This window comes from Mugil cephalus, chromosome 11 (genome assembly GCF_022458985.1).
Source record: "Mugil cephalus isolate CIBA_MC_2020 chromosome 11, CIBA_Mcephalus_1.1, whole genome shotgun sequence".
NCBI classification, from domain to species: domain Eukaryota; kingdom Metazoa; phylum Chordata; class Actinopteri; order Mugiliformes; family Mugilidae; genus Mugil; species Mugil cephalus.
In genome coordinates this window covers 13,350,600-13,373,432 of record NC_061780.1, presented here as the reverse complement: position 1 = coordinate 13,373,432, position 22,833 = coordinate 13,350,600, and the positions used below count along the sequence as shown (strand labels likewise).

Sequence of the window (22,833 nt, the reverse complement as noted above, 5' to 3'; positions counted from 1 at the left end):
CAGAGATTTTATAATTCTCCATTTCCTTTTTTTCAGTCTGTCACACTTTATTACCCACAGTCTCTCTCATGGTGTCGCTCAGTATGCAGCACCTCCTCATGGACTTATCACTACAAACATAAACACCGGCTATAGTCATCACTGGCACGGCTGGGTTTGTTCCAGAGTGTGAGGAAAAGGGACATAAATCCCAGCGAATGTGTGTCAGCGTGACTGAGAGACTCTTGAAGGAGACGCAGCAAAACAAAGAAGAAGAACGAGAAAACGACTGCGACAGCTTTAAAGTGAGAAGCAGTACATGTCGTCTTTTTGTTGTTGTTTCTTTTTTTTCTCTTTTTTTTTTAACTTTCCTAGATTAGAAATATAGTTACAGAGGCAGAAGTACAGCAAGAACAGGGGTCTCCATGGCAACTAAGAAAAGCTTGAAAGAAAAGGCACGGTATAGTGATAACCACACAGAGAGAGAGAAAGAGACAGAGACGTCAAGAACAGCTCTAGGAAAAAAAATATCAATCCAACACAACCAGAGCGCTCCACTCTCCAAAAGTCACACACTGTTATTAATTTACCTAAATACGTCTGGAAGCGGTGCGCGCGTTTGAGCAGCGTTGTTGGAGAGCAACGCATTAATCTCGCCGCTGGTGACTCGTTTTCATGTGAAGCAAGGAGGCGTTCGTCTGAGTGCAACAAGTGTTGATTATGCATGAAATTGAAAACTCGGCTTCCGTCACGTGTAAATTTAACATCCTGCACGCTCCGCATAAAAAAAAAAATATGATAATAATGAAAAAAAATCAAAGCAATAACACCCAGCCACCGCACGACGTGGAGCAATTTGACAGCTAAACTGAACAAATATTGTCTGAGGTTAATGTTGGCTAACAGACAGAGGTGAGCAGACAAAACGCACACGCGCGCGGGGAAATCGCACACAGTCCAGTTCCGTGACTTTTTACTTGGCACGCTCCGGTTCGACACGGCCCTCCCTCTCTCTCCATCTGTCTCTCTCACTTCTTTCCCTTAACACCTTCCTCTTGCTTCCTTCCCACTTCTCCGCTCGTCAGAGAAAATTAGAAATGCAGGAACACATTGTCACAGTAGGCTGCCTCCACCTCCTCTCACACCTCTGACACGGACAAGCTGCGGCTGGAACTGTCGGGGCTTCGGCTGTGGACGAAATTACCTTTTTAATGAAAACGTCAACATTAGCCGGGTACCACGCTCAAAAGACAAACTATTACTACTACTATAATTACTGGAAATCTAATGTATTTTTTTGTTACTGCCAATCTATTTTTTTATTATTATTAATTTCATACCTTGCAGTTATTGGTTTATATTTTAATATAGTATCAAACTAACTCAATGTATAGAAACATGTAGAGCTAAAATGATAATAATATAACATAACATTTTTTTTAAGATGAAGTTTGCTTTCATTTTCTGCATTCAACAGATTAACTTCAGATTTAAATAATCCTCAAAAAGGAGATATGATATTTAAATGATTTTCTCCGTTAATTTTACCTGATAATAAACTGTGAACACCTTCTCCTCGATAGACGTCACTCTGTGCAGCACATGCACGCCTAATGACCAACAGTGCACACGCTGAATTCAATATTCCTGAATGAGCTTTCCTGAGACTGATTCACATAAGTCTGGAGGGACTAATTCACCCTGCAGCAGCAGCAGGCCTGGCCTCTCCTGCGCTAAAAGCTCAAGGCCTTTCATCAGGCGTCCAGGCCACTGGGTGGTATTACTCTGAGCCCGCTGGTCTCTTTTACTTTGCTGGAGGGATGGCAGCCTGCGAGACGGTCTCCAGGGGTCTGATTGCAAAACCAGAGAGTCGGGGCTGCAGCTGCTGCCATCGAAGCGTCGGCCACGATTGTTATCAGAGGGATCCGCTGCTCATTTCTGAGCGTGTGAAGCCGCCGGCCAGCCATTCAGACGCCACTTGTGTTACACGGGCATGCACGGCGCTCAGACACGCGTACGTGGGCACATAACAGCCGTACCTTGGCATAGTTTGTAGTCTTGATGAACCATTGTTTGAGCAGCTTCTGTTCCACCAGAGCGCCAGACCTCCAGGAGCGACCGTTCTCATCCACCTGCTCATCTGCCAGCACCGTGTGATCAACAGGGTCCCAGTTCACCACAGCCTGGATAACACACACACACACATAAATGGAGAACATTCATGCGGTTTAACTGCATATGCAGAGGTTAGGAAGGAGCCTGGATTTAAAAGACGAACCAAGGGCTTATTTCAAGGTCGTCCCATTTCATTACACACAATCAAAGGCTTCTCCCAAGGTCTCTTTTTTCAGTCTGTTCGTTCAAAGCGTAACGGGTGAGCTGCCTCAGTCATTTCTCTAACTGTCAAGGACCTCAAACCGAAGCCAATCACACCGTACCTGGTTTACACTTTAGGGCAGAAGTCAGTCCTACCTCTTTCTGATATGCCAGCCCTGCTTGAAACAGCTTTATAAAGAGATACTGCGTCCACTTGTAGTAGTCTGGAAGACAAGTGGTCACTTCCTGTCAGGGGGAAGACAGAGTCAAGTTAGCATCAAAAGAGCATCGGCCCTTCCAGTCCATCTGGCTGACGCCAAGTTCATCCATTCCTACTCACTCTGTCCCAGTTGAAGCAAAGCCCGAGGCTGTCCAGCTGCTCCCGCATGGACTGTATGTTACTGAGGAGGAGAGGAAAGAGCACACAAAGTCAGGGGTAATATAAACAATGAGCACTCAAAATGGAAAATGTAATAAATATGAAACCTTTTAGTCCAGTCCACTGGGTCGAGACCTCTCTCTATGGCTGCATTCTCGGCCGGAAGCCCGAACGCGTCCCAACCCATCGGGTTCAACACCTGCGGAAGCAGACGGCAGCTCTGTTTAAGTTGAGCTACTGTGAAAATAAGTCCCAAATATTCTCAGCTTTTTAAAAGCGGAGATTTCAGGTGTTTTTCCTGCTTTATTGGAGGCAATTAAAAAAAAACATTTCCAAGTCATTTCCATTTTCTTTGTCTCTGGGATATTGTGGCAAGCATTTATTACCCTGAAATAATAACCTGTGTCTGAGGTGTTTTTAAAGAAGTCAGAAACTATTTCACTTCTTTAAATGACAAAAAAATTACCAAAAAAAGGAAAAAAAGATTCCCAATATACAGTATATGTGCAATGAGGGCTCATAAATATTAAACCAAGCAGAGAAACGTTCCTCCTTTAATATAAAAACAGCCAATGGTCTGCACACATACCGATCAGCCACAACATTATAACCACCTTGTGACAATGCAACGTTCTGTTAGGGAACTTTTGGACCTGGCATTCATTCATGTGGATGTTACTTAGACATGAACAACCCACCTAGACCGGACCAGGCACCAACACCTCATAGCAATGACAATCCAAGATGGCAGCAGCCATCCCCAGCAGGATGCAGCATCACACAGACACACATTTAGGAACAACTAAAAAAAAATAACTGGCCTCCAAATTCACTAGTTGATCCACTGATCAAGTATCTGCGAGATGATCCACAGAGGCCCCTCCCCTCAATCAACCAATCTCTGGCCTACACAATATTAGGTAGGTGGTCATAATCTTACGCCTGATCGGTGTGTAGTCAAATGAAGTACTGATAAGGCAAGACAAGACAAATATGACTTACAGTATAAGGCAATAATCATCTCGTTATCATGGCATATCATGGCATGGGATATATTAGCTGGTAAATGAACATTTTATCATCAAAGTTGATGTGGCAGAAAAAGGAAAATGGTAAAGTGGGAAGAGTTGAGGAAGTTTCTTTGAAAGGAGCCACATTTTGAAGGCTAGATGACTGGGTCAGAGCATCTCCACCAGCAACAGGGTGATGGGTTGTCAGGCTCGTTCAGGGAGAGCGAACGCTGGCCAGTGTGGTCTGATCCAAGAGACAAGCTACTGTCGCTCAGACTGATGAAAAACACGAACGCTGGTTCTGACAGAAGGGTGTCAAAAGACACAGTGCATTACAGTTTCAGTATGGGGCTGAATCCCAGCGAGGGGTAACCCACAAAGGCCCCAACAATAGGCAACTGACAACAGAACTGGACCAAGGAACAATGGAAGAACCACACACTGACGGCCATAAATAAAAACCTGCATGTACCAACCAGTCAGTTAGAAACTAGGGAGGAGCTCTTACGTGAGAGACGAACATCTTTCATCAGTAAGTAATGTTACCTTGTACTCAGGTGCTTAGGATTAGAATAATAAGCAAAACTCAGCTGTAGAGAGAAGAAAGACGTGATAACTTTATATTAACCAGCATGATGCTACGATTACTCAAGCTGTTGTAACTCCTCAAGCATCACTGTCGCTCTCTGTCTACGTTCTCCCTTTATCCCACACACACTTTGCACCATCCGTCTTACTGCCCCTCAAAACACACACCGTCCTTGACAAACACTCAAGATGATGTCTCCCTCACCCACCTCTTTAGCTCCTCGGCTGTGTTTTTCTGCTCACTGAGAGAGAAACGAGATGAAAGCATGGGAGTGGAAGGCGTGAGTAAAGTAAGACGAGAAGCCGAGTGACAGGGAGTCGAGGGCTGGAGAGGATCATTGTCCGGACTCTAACAGGTCTGATGTTTCACTCGAATTGGTATCCTTGGAAACTGCATGGGCCTCATTTGTAAAGCCGATCGCTGGATGGTATTAGGCTAAGAGAGCTCAGAGCAGCAGACCACTGTGACTGCTCGCGAGGAATAGAGGCAATCTGCAGCGCGAGGCACCCGCTGAAGACAGTCTGGGTAAATAACAAAGCACCTCATTAGGACGGATCTGCTACGATGCTGCTTACTCGGTACAAATACTTAACGTGAGACAGTATTCACGAGATGCTACAATAGGGAGAGACATCTCAAAGTTCAAAGAGAGAGGCACCTTTTTCTTTTTTTTTTGTCCCCCATGGGTAATCGCTCCACTTATCCCTATGTTCACACACTCGTTACCAACCTGTTATTGTGGAGTGCCTTTCAGAACGAGCGTGACAAAGACGTAGGGGAAGATGGACGTGGGAGTCAGTGGAGACTGATTTAACGACAATCTGTCTGCTGTAATGTGAAATAAGTCAGTGACAAGCAGAGACAGATGCATACATCCACAGCTCACAGGATGACAAGGAGGACAGTGGAGCTGGGAGACCGAAGTCTGTGATTGCGGAGCCCCTCGGTTACATGTAAGTGTCCACCCACACAGCTCGAGCTGGAAGCTTGACTCCATCTGTGGCAGCTTTGAAATGCAACCTCAGGAAATTTCTGCGTCCCCCATCACACTAACCGGTTCTAACCTGACTCTAGTCGTTGTTTCTGTAGTCATCAATATCGTTGCAATATATTACGCAAATGTCTACAATATACATATGAACTCTGGTGGCATCTAACCAGAGAGGGAAAGATTTGGTCTAAATCAGGCGTCTTCAATGTTATTCAGGCCAAAGACCCTGAAACTATTGGATTAAGTACAGACCCCCTACCTACTGTATGTATTCTTTATTAAACAAAGCCCAGTGCTGTTCATAAATATACATTATTATTAACATTTTGCATTAAATAATACACAGGTTCAAATAATCATTTATATCATATCACATATTTATCTGTCGTTGAAGATGCTTCACACTCATCCGAGTAGCTTCTTCATTTCTGAGAGACTAATGGAAAGTTGAGGTTTAAATAGGAAACTGTGTGGGTAAAACCCATCAGGACATTGACATTACACTTGTTTCTGTAATAACCAGGAACTGGTGCCACTAATTTCCATTCTTCCATTTCCAGTAACTAGAGAAGCTACTTGGAAGAGCAGAAAAACGTCTTCAAGGAAGTCCACTTGCCTTTCTTTGACGTCTTACTGATGTTGGATTCATGTTAATGTGTATTTAAAGAAATTTAAATTTGTGGGGGAAAATTCAAAACAAAAAAATAAAAAAAAACATCTAATCAACCAAAGATTTTGCGACCCTCCTGCAGCACCTCCCCCCGTTGAAGACCTATGGTTTAAAGGAATAGTTGACGGAATAGTGACCTTTTCCAAGACTGTATAGTAAATATGTAGCTGTCACCAGCAGTTGTTTATCTTAATATAGGATTAAATAGGATTTAACTAACTTATATAACACACGGAGAAATACGCTCTTTTGCTTCATATTCTGAGTTAGATTAATAGATTGATACCACTGCACTTCAATATGAAGCTGGAGCCAGGAGACCATCAGCTCAGCTCCACCTACATGCACTTCTAACACTCATTACTTCACACATTAAATCTGTACAAAGCAGAACTGTCACTTTTTTTTTCTTAGGTTCAATTATAGCAAGTCTAGCAGTATCCCTTGACTGGAGGCTTTTTGCTAAGCTAACAACACTTGACACCAGCTTCATGCTTAGGCCTGTTTCCACTCCATCACACTGACACACCCGCGGCTGTGGAGAATCAGTTAATTAAGGGGATATAGGGTAGGGTGTAGGGTATAAACACACCAGCAACCATTAGGAAGGCCACAAATTTCCATGGTACATGGCATCAGGAACCTCTAATAAGCATGTGCAGAAATTTCTATTTCTATGGACGTATTTGGATCCATCACTTGCTGGAAAATGCTGCTTCAGCTCAGCATTTACAACAAGGAAACACTTCACGAAATGCTACCTCTTTACCTCTTCTTTACGATGAACGTTAACCTTAATGATAATTTGGGGTTTCATCCATTCCAGAGACACAACAAGCAGTACAGCGTGTGTGGTTAGTAAGCCTGCATCGATCCAGAGTGTGGAGGGTTTTTACAACACACTGCCAATTAATTCTGGTTGGTTTGGAACCAACAAAGCAAAGAGGATGCACGGGGAGGAACGAATAAAGTCTTAAGAGAACAGACATGAGGACAGGTCAGCTTATTCGTCTGTCAGAAAACAGAAAATAATATGCTACAACAATTTTCAATTACTGAGGGGGGGAAAAAAGTCTCTTCCCACTCCAATCATTCTGAGATGATACACAACAGGAACACTGGGTCTCGAGGAAAAAGAAAAATATTTAAAAAAAAAAAGATTCTCACACAGATAATACTCACTGAAACGCAGATGAAAGCTTTTAGAGATAATGCCACTGACAGAGAGAACCTTTCTTAATTAACGAGTGAATAGAGTAGACCGTGTGCACACGGCAGAACGGTGTTCCCTTTCTGACAGATGCTGGGGGAGATGAACACTCCTGGGTAGGAAGTAGAGAGTAGTCATGTGTAGCCTGGTTTTCTGTTTTGGGAGAAACCAAACAGAGGAAGACAGGATTCTCTCCGCAGGTAAGGGAGAAGACACTACACAGAGGAAGACAGAAGCTTGTTGTGCACAAGCTTTTTCTTTTTTTTTTTTTTTAAATGGATGGTGTGCAGACAGAGACTTAGCAAAGAACTGAGTGGAAGGTGCTTGTGTCGCTGCGGGTACACGGCCCACCGGGCAGACACAGACCACAGCTTCTACAGGATCAGCCAATAGAGAGCTGGACATCGATTCTAACACTTTTAATCAGAAACACAGCCGGGATGATTCCAGTTGCCACATCAATTAATGGTTCCTTTTCTTTTTTTAAGCTGGCCATTGGATACAATAAAAAAAAATAGGTGTCCTGGAATCATTCAAACTGTGTAAAACCTCTTTTTTGTTTTCTATATAAAATAACCAGGTTTCAGGTTTAAATAATTTTACCAAGAAACTCAATCCTATAAAGACACAATTGATTAAACCAAACAGTTTAATCAACTCTTTATGTAGGTAGAATAAATGACAGGTGTTTTGCATTACTCTCATTTAGGTCATTCTGATAAACTAGTAACTGAGTGCAATGTTCAACTTGAGCACTGTATTTACTTTCAGAAGGAAGCTGGCAGACGGCCGCGCGGTAGAAACCGGAGTACAACAAAGAATTTAATTACATGCTCCCATGACAGTGCAAACTAATTGAGGGGAAAGTGGTGCAAGGAACAACTGTCGTTCTTCCAGCTGTGCTCCTATCAGTGCTAAAGTTAACACCCTATATTATGTACACACATGAGCATGACAGGTTAAATAGATACGACGCGCCCCGGTCCAGAGAAGGAGTATAAACAAGAAGCCCAGCAGTGCTAACATAGCCTGATATTAATTGTGTTCTGGTCTACACACTGCTGAGAGAGAAGAGGAATAAACAGAGAAGACCGAGAAGAACGCACAACAAACATCTGGGAACAAATCAAGATACAGGTAGGCCACCAAAAGAAACTGAGTCAGAATTTGCATATTCTTCTTCTTCTTTTTTTTTTCTTGGGATCTTTTTGTCTCCATATATGTACGTGTTTCCTCAAAAAAACAAACAAAAAAAAAAAACATACTGTACTAGTGTATAGGTTACAGTGGGAGACATACTCTTTGCACCAATCACTACCTACATATATGTGAGCTCTTTTCACTCATTTCCTTGTTTAATTTTCAGAATAAAGTGTTATACAAACAACAAGTTCATATCCTCTAGTTTCTGTTATAATGAGATTTATTATTACCGGTTCCTTTTTTTCACACAGGTGTTACTAAAGATGTTACCAATGGCCTTACTCTACTCACCCTGTAAGACAGTAAATTATCATGGATAATAACAGGACTCACTGCAAAAACAGCATCACTATTACTAGTAAGAAGCAAAATATTCTTATATTCAATCAAATCATCTTGCATCAAGAAGACAAATCTTTAAATTCTTAAACTAAGTTCCTGTTTCTGAACAAAATGTAAGATGTATTTCTTTGATGCAAGGATTTTTTGCCTTCTTGAAATTCCTTTTTTTGCAGCCCGACGTTTCAACGTGAAGAAGCCAAATGGAGCTCAGTCACTGCTACTGGGAGAGCTACTGACCCTGCTTGTTTTAGGGAGGAGAGTGGGAGCGGTAAAAAGCACACTGACTAAAAGCAGACGTACCTGATGGCCTCTCATTCTCTGGAAGTGCCCAATGGTGTCACTGATGGTGTACACTCGCACGTGGCCCATGTGCAGTCGCCCCGATGGGTATGGAAACATGGAGAGGACGTAAAACTTCTTCCTGTTTGCGCTCTGGGAGAAACAAGAGCTTATTATAATAAAGGTCTCAGCTAAGAAACCCCCATGAGACATGGAAATTATCATAAAGCTCAATTTCAGCCCTGAGAGACCACAATAGATGAGTGCAGCACAAAGGTTTTCTCTCCATTATGAGTCTGGCTTTTGAGTGAGTCGTGTATAAAAGAGACTGCACTAAACAGATGAGGTCAGGACAGGGATAATAACTCATCACGTATAGAGCGAGAGCACCGACTGACTTCTGGTGTATTACCGTAGGAGGCTCTAACAGCGGCTGATTATAGTGTCAGAAACTAAACGATGGCAGCGCGGATTATGGATGGTTTACGGCCGCAACGCCGTTGCCACGGCAACAAAGTAAGTACCGGTTACATCCTGCTACAGATGATTACAGGAAACCCGAGTCGTGAATTTTTCAATAAATTAATTAGGACCTGGGTCCTGTCATAAATGCACTTAATCACTGTCATCCCGTCTCAGACGGCCACACGGTCAGACCATTAGGGTATATAATCAGCTCTGGGTCTGTGATGACTTACAAAGGCCAGCGCTACTAATAGACAAGAGAATAATTCTGAAGGATGCATAACAACCTATTAATCAATTCACATAAAAGCAGCGCCGTGCCTTCTTCAACAAGTCTATTTGCAGTTTACATCCATGTGTACTCAGAATCGCACAATGCAGTGTACACTGTAGACTTTTAAATAATTCCTGAGGGCACTGAGGCAGAATTTCCATTTGTGACATAGCGATGAATAAAAGACACTGATTTAACTCGGTTTTCTTAAGCTATTTGGTTCTTATTATGCTGTTATTAGAGTGGAAGTGCATTGAGAGAGCAGTCCTTTTATATTTCCCCATGCATGGCTGATAAAGCAGAATCCAAAAGAACACAACGTTGCAACCGTGACTGCAGACGAGGTTTCCGATACGGACCCCGCTGCAGGGAAGCTATAAATTATAAAACATGCTTCACACACATTTTCAACAGAGGATTTATTAAATAACCACAGTGCGCAAGGTGGGAACCAAAGATAAAGAGACCATTGCCGTAGTCCCCACAACAGTGACGTTACGTTGTTTTATTCTAGGAGACTTGTGCAAATTTGTCATAAATAGCATCTTCAATTATGGCCAACAACAACAAACGTGCTCTGTGAGGCCACAGCGTTCTTTGTCAAGATATAATGAGTTCATTCCCAAATGAATGTTTTCAACAAATTCACTTCAGACCGTCCACTGATATTGTATTTAATTTGTATTGGATATAAAACAGCGAGTCACACGACAGTATTAAAAAAAAAAAGTCTAAAGGCGCTTTAGGTGTATTGCTGTACAGATTTGTCCAAAAAGCAGATGCATCATCTTGTCTTGACTAAGTTTTCAAGAGCACACTTGGCCAAGAATCGACCTTTTAATGACAGAGAACATGTTTGGACTCGTCATAGCAGGAGAAGCACAGATGGGTGATTCTTATGAACGTGGTACAACTCATTGGAAAAAATAAAAAAGCATCGTATACACACGCAAACACACCCTTTTTATAAAGTAGGATCTAATTCTAATTTTCAATGTGAAATTAGAACCTATATGCGTATTTTCAGACATTTTTATTCCCACTTTGAGGAAATTAATTCATTACCGTAACACATTTTAATTGTTTTTTTTGGACACCAAGGACTTCAATGTGCACAAAGAAACAAGCATCACCAAAAATAAGCATTATTAACAGAGATTATTATTTGAATGCAAACAATGATTTAATCACGGTAACATTAAAAACTTTTTGTTCATGCATACTAACTGTGTCTTTGTATCAAATCATGAAACTGAAAAAACAACACAACCACAGTATAAAGGCTCTGACACACTTCACGAAGGGATCAAAAATTTCCGAATAATTAATTCATTCTAATTCAATTCCTCAACAATGTCTTACAATAAGCTACAACAATGCAGCAGCGCACACAGTATCAGAAACTTGGAGCTAGTCCTCCTCAACGGAAATCTGTCTGGGCTGACGTGCCCTGTTACTGTTTCATGATACGAAAACCATCAATCCAACCTCGATTTGTGGACTTTATTTCTGACTCAGGAGCATTGGTTGAAAAATGGGTCGACATAAGCACTTATTTCCAATCAAGTACATTTATGTGCACATGTGACCTTTAGATGTTGAGTCGACCTGAGAAGCACAGTTATTTGTATCACTGTATACGTGATCATGTGTACATGTATGTACGTATTAATTTACTTTATCAGCTGACACTTCCTTGTTTTCTGTGACGTGCACAATGACTGAAAATGAATGTCTATTTTAATTACTGTTCAATAGAAATACAAAACAATTTATTGCACTTTTCAGCTTCGTATTGAACATGAAAATTTGCTTTTGAGCTGTTGATGATTGAGAACAAAACATCTGTAGACTTTCTGATACTTAATGGCTGGGAATAATGTACTTACCTGCAATGTATCTATTGAAGTACTTCAGTGAGTAACTCACTAAGTAAGTATGATAAGAGCTTATCCAGGTTCCTCCTAATGTATCTATATGACAATACAAGAAGACACTCATCAATATAATCACGTCCCTCTTACCTCCTCGAGGGCGTCCTTCCACTGCTTCATAATTCGTGGTTGCCACCATTCTTCCAGTCTGCGTCTGGTCTTCATTCGATAGTCGTTCTCCCAGACTCCCGTCTCGCTGAACAGGGGACGGGCGCCGGGGGACACGAGGCGGAGGACGGGACTCAGGAGAGCGCCCGTCCCCTGGCCACGCCGGGCAGCACACAGGGGGTGCAGAGCCAGCCGCCTCACGGACACCTGCATGGTCTCGTCTCCTAAGACAGGGACAGACGGGGTAAACCGGTAGGGAGACAGTGGGAGCGTTGACGAGTTGTTGAAATATTGTGATGTCTACACTGGAGATAAGTCACACGCAGTCAGGTACTTTCACACATCTGCCACCTTGACTTTGAAATGATCTAACTGGTGTTGTGATGGAGATTTCCTGCTTTTCTCTTTTTTTCTTAAGTAAATTGATCACATTTTCGTTTTGGATGGTAGATTACGGTAAACTGAAATTGTTATTTTGGACTTTAGGACAACCACTGAGTAATCCAGGAAGTGACAGTCAAGCTAGCCGATAAAACAATATTCAAAAATACACTTTTTTTCCCAAATTTCTAGGGTGTAAAACTAAAAATGATAAAACCATTAACAATAAAAAAAATAAATAAATAAATTATACTCTCAATTTATAGCTAAAAAGGATCCAACTCAAATTTTAATAACAATAATAATAATAACAATAATACATTAATATTCTTTTCTAATCCCTCAGTGACAACGACAATTTGGTGAAATAGATAAATTATTTATCCGATAACAGCACATGAGGATTATAATGATTTGGATCTAGAGGAGGAACAAACACATGATTCGAGTCCACTCGTCGGGAGCTGAACAGGCTCTGCTGCCGTCCACGTGATTCCGGTTTTTCCATCGCTGCTGTTTCACAGTCTGTGTTCTTCGCACCGCGTCACTCACACAACGGTCTGATTTTGTGAAATAAGAGGTTTATTCAGCGCGATGCGATTACGGCTCTGGACGGGCTGTTCTCATAAAACCACCTGCTCCCGTACGAGAGCAACATTCGCAGTCGTCGGCTGATTTTGAAATGACGCACTCGTGTGTCCTGCAGTCTTATAATGATTTCCCTGTATCGGAGAAGGTTAAGTGCTCCTCAGGATATCACCTGGCTGGAATATCCTGCTTCCCTTGGGTTCTGCAATTACTTGTAAGACAAATGGACTGCAATACTGAAATACAGAAAAGCTTGCAAGAATAAATACACACTCACTTGCCAGTATATTAAGTACACCAGTGAAGACAAACGTCACGTTAAACGGGGGTTTAGTGCAGAATGTTTTCACTGGTGCACCTAATGTTTCGCTCTCGTTCATAAACAGATCAGTTGGGATAAACTTCCCTGGGGCTCTATGTAGGTCAGACAGTCAACTCCTTGTACGAAAAAACAACAACGTTTGACCCAAATTTGCCAACCACACACAGAGACATGTACATTAACACAGTTTCCAAGGTAACCTGAGATATTGGTGCATTCTCTGCATCCTTGGCAGCAGAGTACAACCGCTGCTAACCTGGCCTGTCGGGAGAATATTATCACAACGCTGACGCATATGGATCTCAGACAGAGAGACCTCGACGGATGCCGTTTGGAAGCAGTGATTATACCCAGACACCAGACTGAAATAAAGATGTATATGAGGTAAATGAAAAATTGTGACTGCCAAGGAGGTCACACTGAAAATCTTATATTATAGCCTATACTATAAAACCAATCAGTTAAAAGCTCAGGCTGAGACTTTTTAGCTTAGTTTAGAAAACTGACCAGGGTCTCCTCCTCTTTTCCACCCACCCGCTTGTGGGAATCTGTTTTTTTTTTTTTCTCTGACTCGATCCTCTCGAGTATAAAGCGAAGCATCACAGCTGCCGACGCTCCTCCCTCAGGCTGAGGCTGGGAAAGCGGAGCACTCAAGACTGTGTGCATCTCTGACGGTGCAAGTGAGTGGGCTGAGGCGAGAGACTGAGATAATGTTTCTATGGTGACTGGGCTCATCCATCCGGGTGTCTCCTATGAAGAGTGACTGAAAACTTCTGCAAACAGCCCCCTGGTTCTGCTTTGTGTACTGCAGGAGCAGCGGGAGCAAATATATCACCAGAAGTCTGTTTCCACTTTTAAGGTAAGGTAGTGGCCTTCCTTTAAGCACATATTTACCTGAATACATCGATCAGCCACAACATTACAAGTACACTGACCATCTTGCGACAATTCAATGTTCTGCTGGGAAACGTTTAGATCTGACATTCATGTGAATGTTACTTAGACATGTACCAGCCACCTAGACGAGACCAGGCACCCCCACCCTATAGCAATGACACTCCTTGATGGGAGCAGCCATCCCCAGCAGGCTGCAGCCTGACACAGAAACACACATACAAAAACAGTTTAAGACCAACTCAAAAAAACATGAAAAACAGCACAAGGTGACCTGGCCTCCAAATTACCTAGATCCCAAACTTATCAAATATCTGTGGGATGCACTGAAACAGGCCTCAACCCATAGGACCCAAAGGCCCACACTAACAACATCCAGTCACTACAGAACACCCTCAGAAGGCTCATGTCCATCCGTCTTTGTCAGTCACATGAGTGAGACGCCCCCCGTCGCCATTTTGGATGGTTACCGGAGGATTAACAAAACGTGAACAGACTACAGGGGAGCTGAAGATGGAACATCGATAAAACAAACGAAAAATGAGTAGATACCGAGACAAAATCAGCAAAGACGGCAGGGACAGGTACTTGGCCAAGTTGGTCACTATAAATAACATCGATCAGTTCGACCTGAAGGCAAACAGCTGGAGCTCAGACACAGAACTGCTGCCTCCAACTTCTTCCCTGGACATCACAAACTGTCTGGTTAATGGCATAACTACTTATAGTTTCAAGGAGCTTACGAGTAATTATCAATCCCTTGTAGCTTTCCTTGAAGTTCTCATTTCGACTGGAGTTGAAAACACGCAATACCACTGACACAGCACCAAAGTGCAAGAAAAAGAAACAAGTAAAATCCTTCTTGTCTGTGTCATAAACTGAAGTGCAGGGGTTACAAAAGTTGATGCTGATCCTCATCATGTAATGATGCTGTAACGATCACCAGTGTTATGTAAAATGTCATATACGCACTGTATTGTTAAAGCAGGTTCAAATGCATTAAAAACTCAAAGACTGCAGTTGTACTACACTAACCCAAACAATTCACTTCACATGTTAATTTACTTTTCTGCATGTTTTGAGCGGGAATTTTTCACTCTGATGAGATACAACTGTTTTGGAGGCAGACCTACACAATATCAGGCAGGTGGTCATAATGGGGGTCTGCATTTAGTGAAATACACAGGTAAAAACTGCATCTTCTGCCACAGGACAGGAGAGAGAACGTAGACTTTACTACATGTCTGTTTCTGGCCTTAGAGGTTACACACTACAAGAGAACGATTACTTCTGAATTTGAAATGGTTACTGCTACTTTGTGTATATTTATCAGATTAGACACCGAAAGGCACCACCAAACTACCACTGCTTTATAATAAGTTAAATAAGTTATTTAAAATGAAGCAACGTAGTGAGAGGAATTAAACAGAATACATTAAAAAATATATTTTGCTGTCTAAATCAACGATAAGTCAATGTTTCAAGAGTAAATGGACTTTTTTTGGTAAAAAAAAATGTCTGCTTAGTTCTGTGTGACACATATTAATCTGCTTAACTCAGCTCTGGGAAAACATAACGTTATGTAGGTTATACTGTGTACTTTAAATCATTCATACTACAATGACTATGATTTAACCTATACTAAATGTGGCTTGTCGTATCCACACAGCACAACAGCTTTGATTGTTTCCGCTGCAAACTGAAACGACTAACAAAACTCCTCTTTGTTTCTCTTAAACTTGCAAAGCCACTTCATCTTATTTCACGTCTTATTTCCTGGTTGACAGGTTCTGTCTGTCAGCTGCACCAACGCATAAGGATGAAGGAGAGGACGTCAACATATAAAGCTGTGTCTTTTGCGGGCACTTACTGGTTTACTTCTAGATCCTTTGTTTTCGCGTTATGGTCGTAATGACATAAAACATACAGTCCGTGCTGAAAACACCATGTCCCGCTTGTAAAATTGTTGTAAATACCCTGTTTCCCTGGATCACGACTCCTCTGTAGGCGCCGCCATCTTGGATTTCAATAACCTTTATCAACACGGCGCACGTTGACAAAAACAAACACGTGGAAAGTAGCTTTATATAAATAGATGTTGGTCCTACGCGCATAGACTGCGTGTTGATTTCCATCATTTCTATGCCCGTTTTCATTCTTTCGTCTAACGTTTGATTCTTTTCTAGAAAAAGTCCGCGTGCACGCACGTGAGGATACCCGTGTGCGTGCACGTACTAGGTCTGAATTAGTTTCAGCTCCTCTAGACTCTGAGAGCGGTAATAACCTCCAGCTATTACTGTTTCTCATTAAAATAATCTTTTTATTCTAAATGACAGCAGCTGCGGCCTCCACAGAAAACAGTTTTCAGCTGTAGAAATATATTCCACTGTAAACATCACGTTTTATTGTAATTTTGTCATGTTAACAGCGCCTCAGAGATTAGACTGCTGGTTTGACTAATGGTCGATAAATTGATTATTTATGCAACGGAGAGGTGAAAAAAATCTATTTGAATTCCGTGTTAATTGATAAATATTGAAGGTTCCTGTAAATTGTTTATTGACAATTCACAAAGCCTTTTTAACAACTCGTAATCCTTTCAACCTTTCAGGGTGCCTTATATCATGTATCAGAGGAAAGAGGAAATCGATGCTATTGATCTATGTTGTGTAGCTTTCTTGTAACACTGTAGCTCACGAACATAAGTGAATAATCATCACATCAGGAGAGTTACCATAAAAACCTCACTGAAATAATTTCCTATTTACAGCCAGCAGCATTACAAAGTACAGTGCTCTCAGGAGGGACTTCCACTTTCACTTCCTTTGATGCCACTTTCCAAAGTGATTGCTCACAAGGAGAACTGCTGAACTCGATCATATCTTCACCACGAAGCTCTGGAGGAGGAGGGAGTGTCTCATCACTCTTCTTTGTCTAGGAGCGTTCACTGGGGCTTTCACCTTTGATCTGATGCGTAGACCGAAGCATTGAAGGCAGGAAAGAGTCAGAGTCATTGAGGGAAGAGAGAAAGGAGGGTAGGATATCATCAGCAGGAGACTGAGAAAGTTCCTTTGCCTGACGTCACTGAGCTGAACCAGGGCCTTTACAGTCGTATATCAGAGTTAAATGGGAGCCTGTGCCCAGGGCACAACAGCAGGATGTGGCTGCAGAGTAGAAATGAGAGGGGAATGGTTTTCTGACACAGTGGAGCCTCTCCACATACAGCCGAAGATCAGTCTGTCGATACAAGGGAGAGGCCCCCCCGATGAATGGATCCAGCGCTCACTTCCTCATCCACTACACTGTTTCATTAAGGACTGCAGGTGCTGGTAAATGCTGCTTTTATCATTTACAAATAAAAATTTGAGATTGTCCTCTATTTTAATGCTCCTAAAATACACTGTCTCTTCCAGAAGGCAAAAGGCTAACTATATATTATACAATTAATGCACAGAAGAACCACAGAGGATGGAAAATAATGAAATCCTTAATTGAACTGGTTCCCTGTGTAGAGTCAATAAAGACCGGTTTGAAAGCATCAGATCATCCAAGACACTGATTACCAACATGACATCACAATTTCTCCTACAAGGACACATATTTGAACTAATACAGAGCATCCAGATGAACACTACATGTAGTCTTTTGGTGAATGCGTGTTTTATATGAGTTTATATTACACCATAACCACCTGACTCAACACAAATTACAGGAGACTTGAAGCTTCAATTGACCAAATTTTACTTCCTGTTATTTTCCATGCCAAAAGGGGATTAGGGAAATTCACCCCATGTTGCAAATCGATTCGCCTTTTTCACTACACACAGACACAGGAAATTATGAGGCTGACCAGTTTGAGAGAACATCTACTAATTGTTCTAATTTTTTAACGTGGCAGCAAAGAACACAAGCTGCAGAGAAGCGGAGATGCTAATTGACACAAACATTATGAGATGTGGATGAACTCTATACTGCTGTTGTTAATGGGCTGCCCCCGTTTGCGGTCACAGCTCTTGTTTACAACCACATAGCCGTAATATTTCCTGCCCCATCCTGTTGTTATCCAAACAACTTTCCACTTTGTGGACATATTAAATCAGTGTTTCTCAATAAGTTTTGTGTCTGAACTGTAGCGACATAAACAGAACCCAGCGTTGGTCAGAATCCAAACGGACTGAAAATCGTCTGAAAAGAGCTGAGTTACGCTGATAGACCTCTGCCTTCGTTCACTAATACTGTAAGTAGTCATGGCTTTCCCCTACCCAAGATGGCGGCCGTGTTGACGCGTCGTTCCAATGGACAGAGACGGTGGAGGCGGAGGCGGAGGCGGCATCTAGTGTGAACTTCCTGCTCCACGTTCAACAATAGCGACTGAACCCAAAGACAAGTCGCACAAATGCTGGTACCTTCCTCAGTCAATCTTTCTTTGTCGTGTTCCATCTTTATTGATCTAAAACAATCAGTTTGAAAATTATGGAGATGGGAAAGTCGCCAAAATCAAGTGGACCAATAACAGCTCTTGTGGGCACGTAGTTACATTATTGGGAGGTACATCATAAGGGTCTGGGCTGTCACCATAACTACGGTGTCAAATTGATGCATTAGCATAAACCGCACCTTCCTTCTTTGTAAATCTTCTTTGCGTCCCACTTCAAGCATTGAGTGTTCACCATGTCGAAATATCTTTTCTTTCTGTCACTGTAGTGTAGTGGTTATCACAGGAAAGGTTCCTGGTTTGGGTGAATAGCGGTTAGAAGTCCGGACCAGAGAGTTAGTGATTCAATCCATGGACCACATTCTGAAGCTTCTTTGAGCAAGACACTGACCCAGAGTTGCTCCCGGTGCTCAGCCCTGATGTGTGCTTCTGTGAGGGAATGGTTGGATGTGTCACAGGGCTGCCAAGCGCTTTCAGTATCAATAGCTAGAGAGGATATATATAAAAAAGAGACCATTGACCTTCACAAAACTCAAGTCTGGTCTGCTCTGTGCAGACGCCACCATCCCGTCTGCATCAGGTCTCCCAGTGAAGGAGAGATGCAAGGGGAGAAATGGAGATAAAAAAAATAGTCCTGGATGAGTCACCAACACTTTTGAAACATTTTCCAAGGTAACTGTACAGTGGTTGACTTCGTTTAGCATGACGATTTACAAAGAGTGGGAAGGAGCCAGACAAATAAAATCATTGTGACAGTTCTAACTTATTGCCTAGTTAGAGGCAGACTGAGAAATGTGTTTACTGGGCATTTAAGTAAGAAAGCCATGAAGAAAAACTCATTAAATGCTACCAGGACTGTATTTGGTGATATTTGGCTGCTCCAGATCAATATATTTCAAAAATAATGGTCCTCTAACGACATGACATGTAAGGAAAAATGATAGGTATCATATAAGAGGAGCAGATGGAGGCTCTGTGTCCTCAGGGAGTGTCTGATTGAACAATGCCTGTTTATTGCTGGAATAAAGCGTGGAATCAGTTCTGTGAAACTCCTCTTTCCGGTTGCCAGCGTAGTCTCAGTGCTCCCCTTCTTTATATTTTCTTCTCATTAATATTTTAAACTGCATGACATCCTCCCTCCATTAAAAGACTTTTAATCAGATACTTTTGGTTGAATGATGTTGTGCGTTTTTTTTTTTTTTTGGACAGCCACATTGCTTTTGAGTCTCAGGTAAAAGCAGGCCTTATGTTGTTTTTCAAACAAATCACTTTTGAAAGCAACCAATCATCCGCCTTTTCCTCCCACATGGTTATTTCCACCATGACAAACAGCCCGTGGTAATCATCCCCTCTTTCCTTGATTCGGTGGACGATTGCATTTCACCAGCAGAGAACCAGATGACAAACGGCCACACGGAGATGAGAGAAGAGGAGGGCAGACTGACTTGTCTTTACCTGTCCAAGGTGACCTTTCTGGTGTGATTCACGATCCGCATCTGCCCCAACGAGAAGCGGGCTGGCGGCGCCACAGAGAAACAATCTCCCACCATCTCATCGCAGGGAGAAAGCTGATAGGCCTGTGCATGCCGCTGACCGCGGTTCAGGGTGCCTGATAAGTGTGATGTTATTTCCGGGGCCTGTTTCACATTGACAGCCACAAGTATCCTTCACTTATCTGATCATGGAGGCCTCACAAAGACCAGTGGTGGTAAGGAATCACTTTGCGCACTGGAACGGGATTTCAAACAATCTGTTGTGAGCTCCACGGCGCATTTTCTCTTCTGCTGCTTGGCTCTATCTCATCTGAAAGAAAGAAAGAAAGAAAGAAAGAAATGCGGATTCTGCAACAGACACACTGTTCTCCAAAACTACCCATTTGTCATGTCTACTCTAGAGGCTCCCCAACCACATTGCCTGATTTCAGAGAGGCGCCTTTGCAATTAATGCCGCTAATTAGTTTACAACTCCTCATTTCTGCACATCCAGATCCCTCTGCACTCACAGTGGCTGCGAGTGAGGCTGAAGTGGAAATGTGATTCAAACACATGTGCAACGTATTACTATATCCTGAACTGGTTATATCCAGTAACTTAAAATCTCATTTCAAAATGTGTTCATGTTTGATAGATCTCATTTAACGAGGCTTTAGGAATAAATAAAATAAAATAAATATACAGTGATCAGGCAATTTTAAGGTGACTGTAAATCTTTCTCTCCTCTACATGTCAGAAGTAAACACAAGGTTTTATCCTCTACATTTATTTACAACTATTTGAATTGTCCCTGGTTTGATGAAATTTACTTTATTTCACCATGATTATGCGCTACTCGTGAGTAATGATTTAAAATGTGTAAAGCAAACTCCTGTTGTAACAGCCGGGCTTCATGGATACACATCAGATTATGGATTTAACCCAAAACAGCAACGAATGTAACGACCCTTGAGTGAGTATTCCCTGCAGGTGAATAAAACAAACCTGTGAAGTCTTCCAGGTCATGGTATATCCAAAAAAAAAAAAAAAAGCTAAAATGAAGGCAGCTGGATTTGTCTTCCAGCATCTGTTTATTAACAGACTCTTGTCATGGGTGTTTGGATGGATGCTCCTATAAACCAGTTACTTAAAATTGAAGAAGCTACTTAAAAATGTTGTCAATTCAAACTAGATTTATTTTTTTCCTTTTTTTTTCCCAGATACAACTGCTCAAAGAACCCTTTACTGATCAAGTATCTGTGTGATGCACTGGAACAAGCCTGATCCACAGAGGCCCCTCCCCTCAACCCATGGGACCCAAAGTCCCCCAACTAACAAACAATCCTTCTACTAGACACCACAGGACATCACCTCAGAAGACACATGTCCATTCTCTGATGAGGCACCACTATTTTGGAGGCACAAGGAAGACCAACACAATATTAAGCAGTTGGTCATAATGTTATGCCTGATTGGTGTATGTACAATATATTAAGATGTCCCTGAACACAACATTGTTATTGATGCAGCTCTGATCTCCTGCCGTTCTGGTTATTATTGGCACTACATCTGGATAATGACCACAACTATGTTATCAGTTTCATTATTATTATTGTGAATTAAATCACGTTTCATCTTCCACTGACACCCTGTCACTCGTATGCTTCCGCAGTTTTGTTGCTGTGGAGATAAGTCCTGTCAGTGATTGGTGGTCTGACAGGACCGCTGGCTCAGACAGAGTGGGGATTCACCAGCCTCAGAAATAAAACAAGAGCGTTTGCACAGTGTCTACAACAATGTGTCCAGTCCTCAACTTCTAATTAAAGCCGCTGTGCGTGAGAGTCAGCCTAACGGCTCAGACTAACGGTGTCTCATCCAGAGCTGACGATGGCCGTCCAGGAGCTGCTGCAGGTCCTGCTTTTGAAAAAAAAGAGCCACATTTTGAGAAGATGAATCTTTCATACGTTTTCCTCCAGAAGAAGAGACTTTTATCTTACTCCATTTGCATTTTTGTCACCAAAGCCATTTACATTTTTATAGCATAATTAATGAACGAGAAAGCGATTTGCATTTTCTTTCTCTGTTCACCAGTACACTGTCTGGAGAATATGCGATGGTGAGGGACCAGCATTTAGAAACATGTGGGAGTTTTCGTGAGCCTCAGAGAGATGTACAGGCAGAGCACCGAACAACGAGATGATTGTTTTAAAGCAGTGAAGGTTGAGCTGAATGCACCGTCATAATTAAAGGAAGACGAGGGGAGAGGGGCTTTCAGGTGCAAATTTAGGCCAAAGCATCTTTCACTTTTGCTGGCCCCCACATCAAATACACGGAGGCAGGGCTCCGGAGCAATTTACACCATTTAAACGGCACAGAAGAAAACGATTCATTCAAGTGGCATTCATATCTCCCAGCCCGCAGAGATGAAACAGAATAATTCATCGCCATTTTGCTTCTGGTCAATGACACAGTTGTGTCTGTCAATAATTATCTTTTTTTGATGTATTATATATAAGCTGTTATGATGAGTACACCCGTAGAAAAAGCATGATTAATTCCTCGTTCAAAGAAGTATCAGCCTTTAAAGAGCGGCGACCAGGAGCGGGATGCACGGAAAGTTAAGTGATTGACAAAAGAGGACGATCTCTCTTTTCTGCAGCCGCCTGAAATAGTCTGTTCAAGATGATGGACACAATAAGAGCAACAGCTTCAAAGAAAACAACAATTGATTAAATAAATAAATGGAAGAGTGTCTGAATTGTCTGAATTGTATGTAAGACAGCTGCTGATTTGATTTTTTAAAGCTTTAGTTATTCAAATGTTCAACATTTGTTTAATATTCTGCAAAACGGCACATATACAGTTGCCAGTTCATTAGGTACACTAACAGAAATGAATGCACATATCTATATCTATCTATCTATCTATCTATCTATCTATCTATCTATCTATCTATCTATCTATCTATCTATCTATCTATCTATCTATCTAT

At 41.9% G+C, this 22,833-nt stretch overlaps 1 protein-coding gene across 2 annotated transcripts in view; it reads right to left on the bottom strand.

Moving 5' to 3' along the window:
* Positions 1 to 15,971, bottom strand: part of lars2 (leucyl-tRNA synthetase 2, mitochondrial) — a 30,437-nt gene extending 14,466 nt beyond the window's left edge. Inside the window, exons 1-7 of one of the 2 annotated variants that reach the window (XM_047599393.1) lie at positions 15,805 to 15,971; positions 11,732 to 11,973; positions 8,990 to 9,121; positions 2,782 to 2,873; positions 2,636 to 2,696; positions 2,452 to 2,541; positions 2,019 to 2,162 (exon numbers count right to left, since the gene is read on the bottom strand). In XM_047599393.1, coding sequence (XP_047455349.1) covers positions 2,019 to 2,162; positions 2,452 to 2,541; positions 2,636 to 2,696; positions 2,782 to 2,873; positions 8,990 to 9,121; positions 11,732 to 11,962 — 750 coding nt within the window. In that variant the 5' untranslated portion in view covers positions 11,963 to 11,973; positions 15,805 to 15,971. The remainder of the gene's footprint in view (positions 1 to 2,018; positions 2,163 to 2,451; positions 2,542 to 2,635; positions 2,697 to 2,781; positions 2,874 to 8,989; positions 9,122 to 11,731; positions 11,974 to 15,804) is intronic. The other variant, XM_047599394.1, reaches the window with a different exon arrangement.
* Positions 15,972 to 22,833: the final 6,862 nt, after the last annotated feature.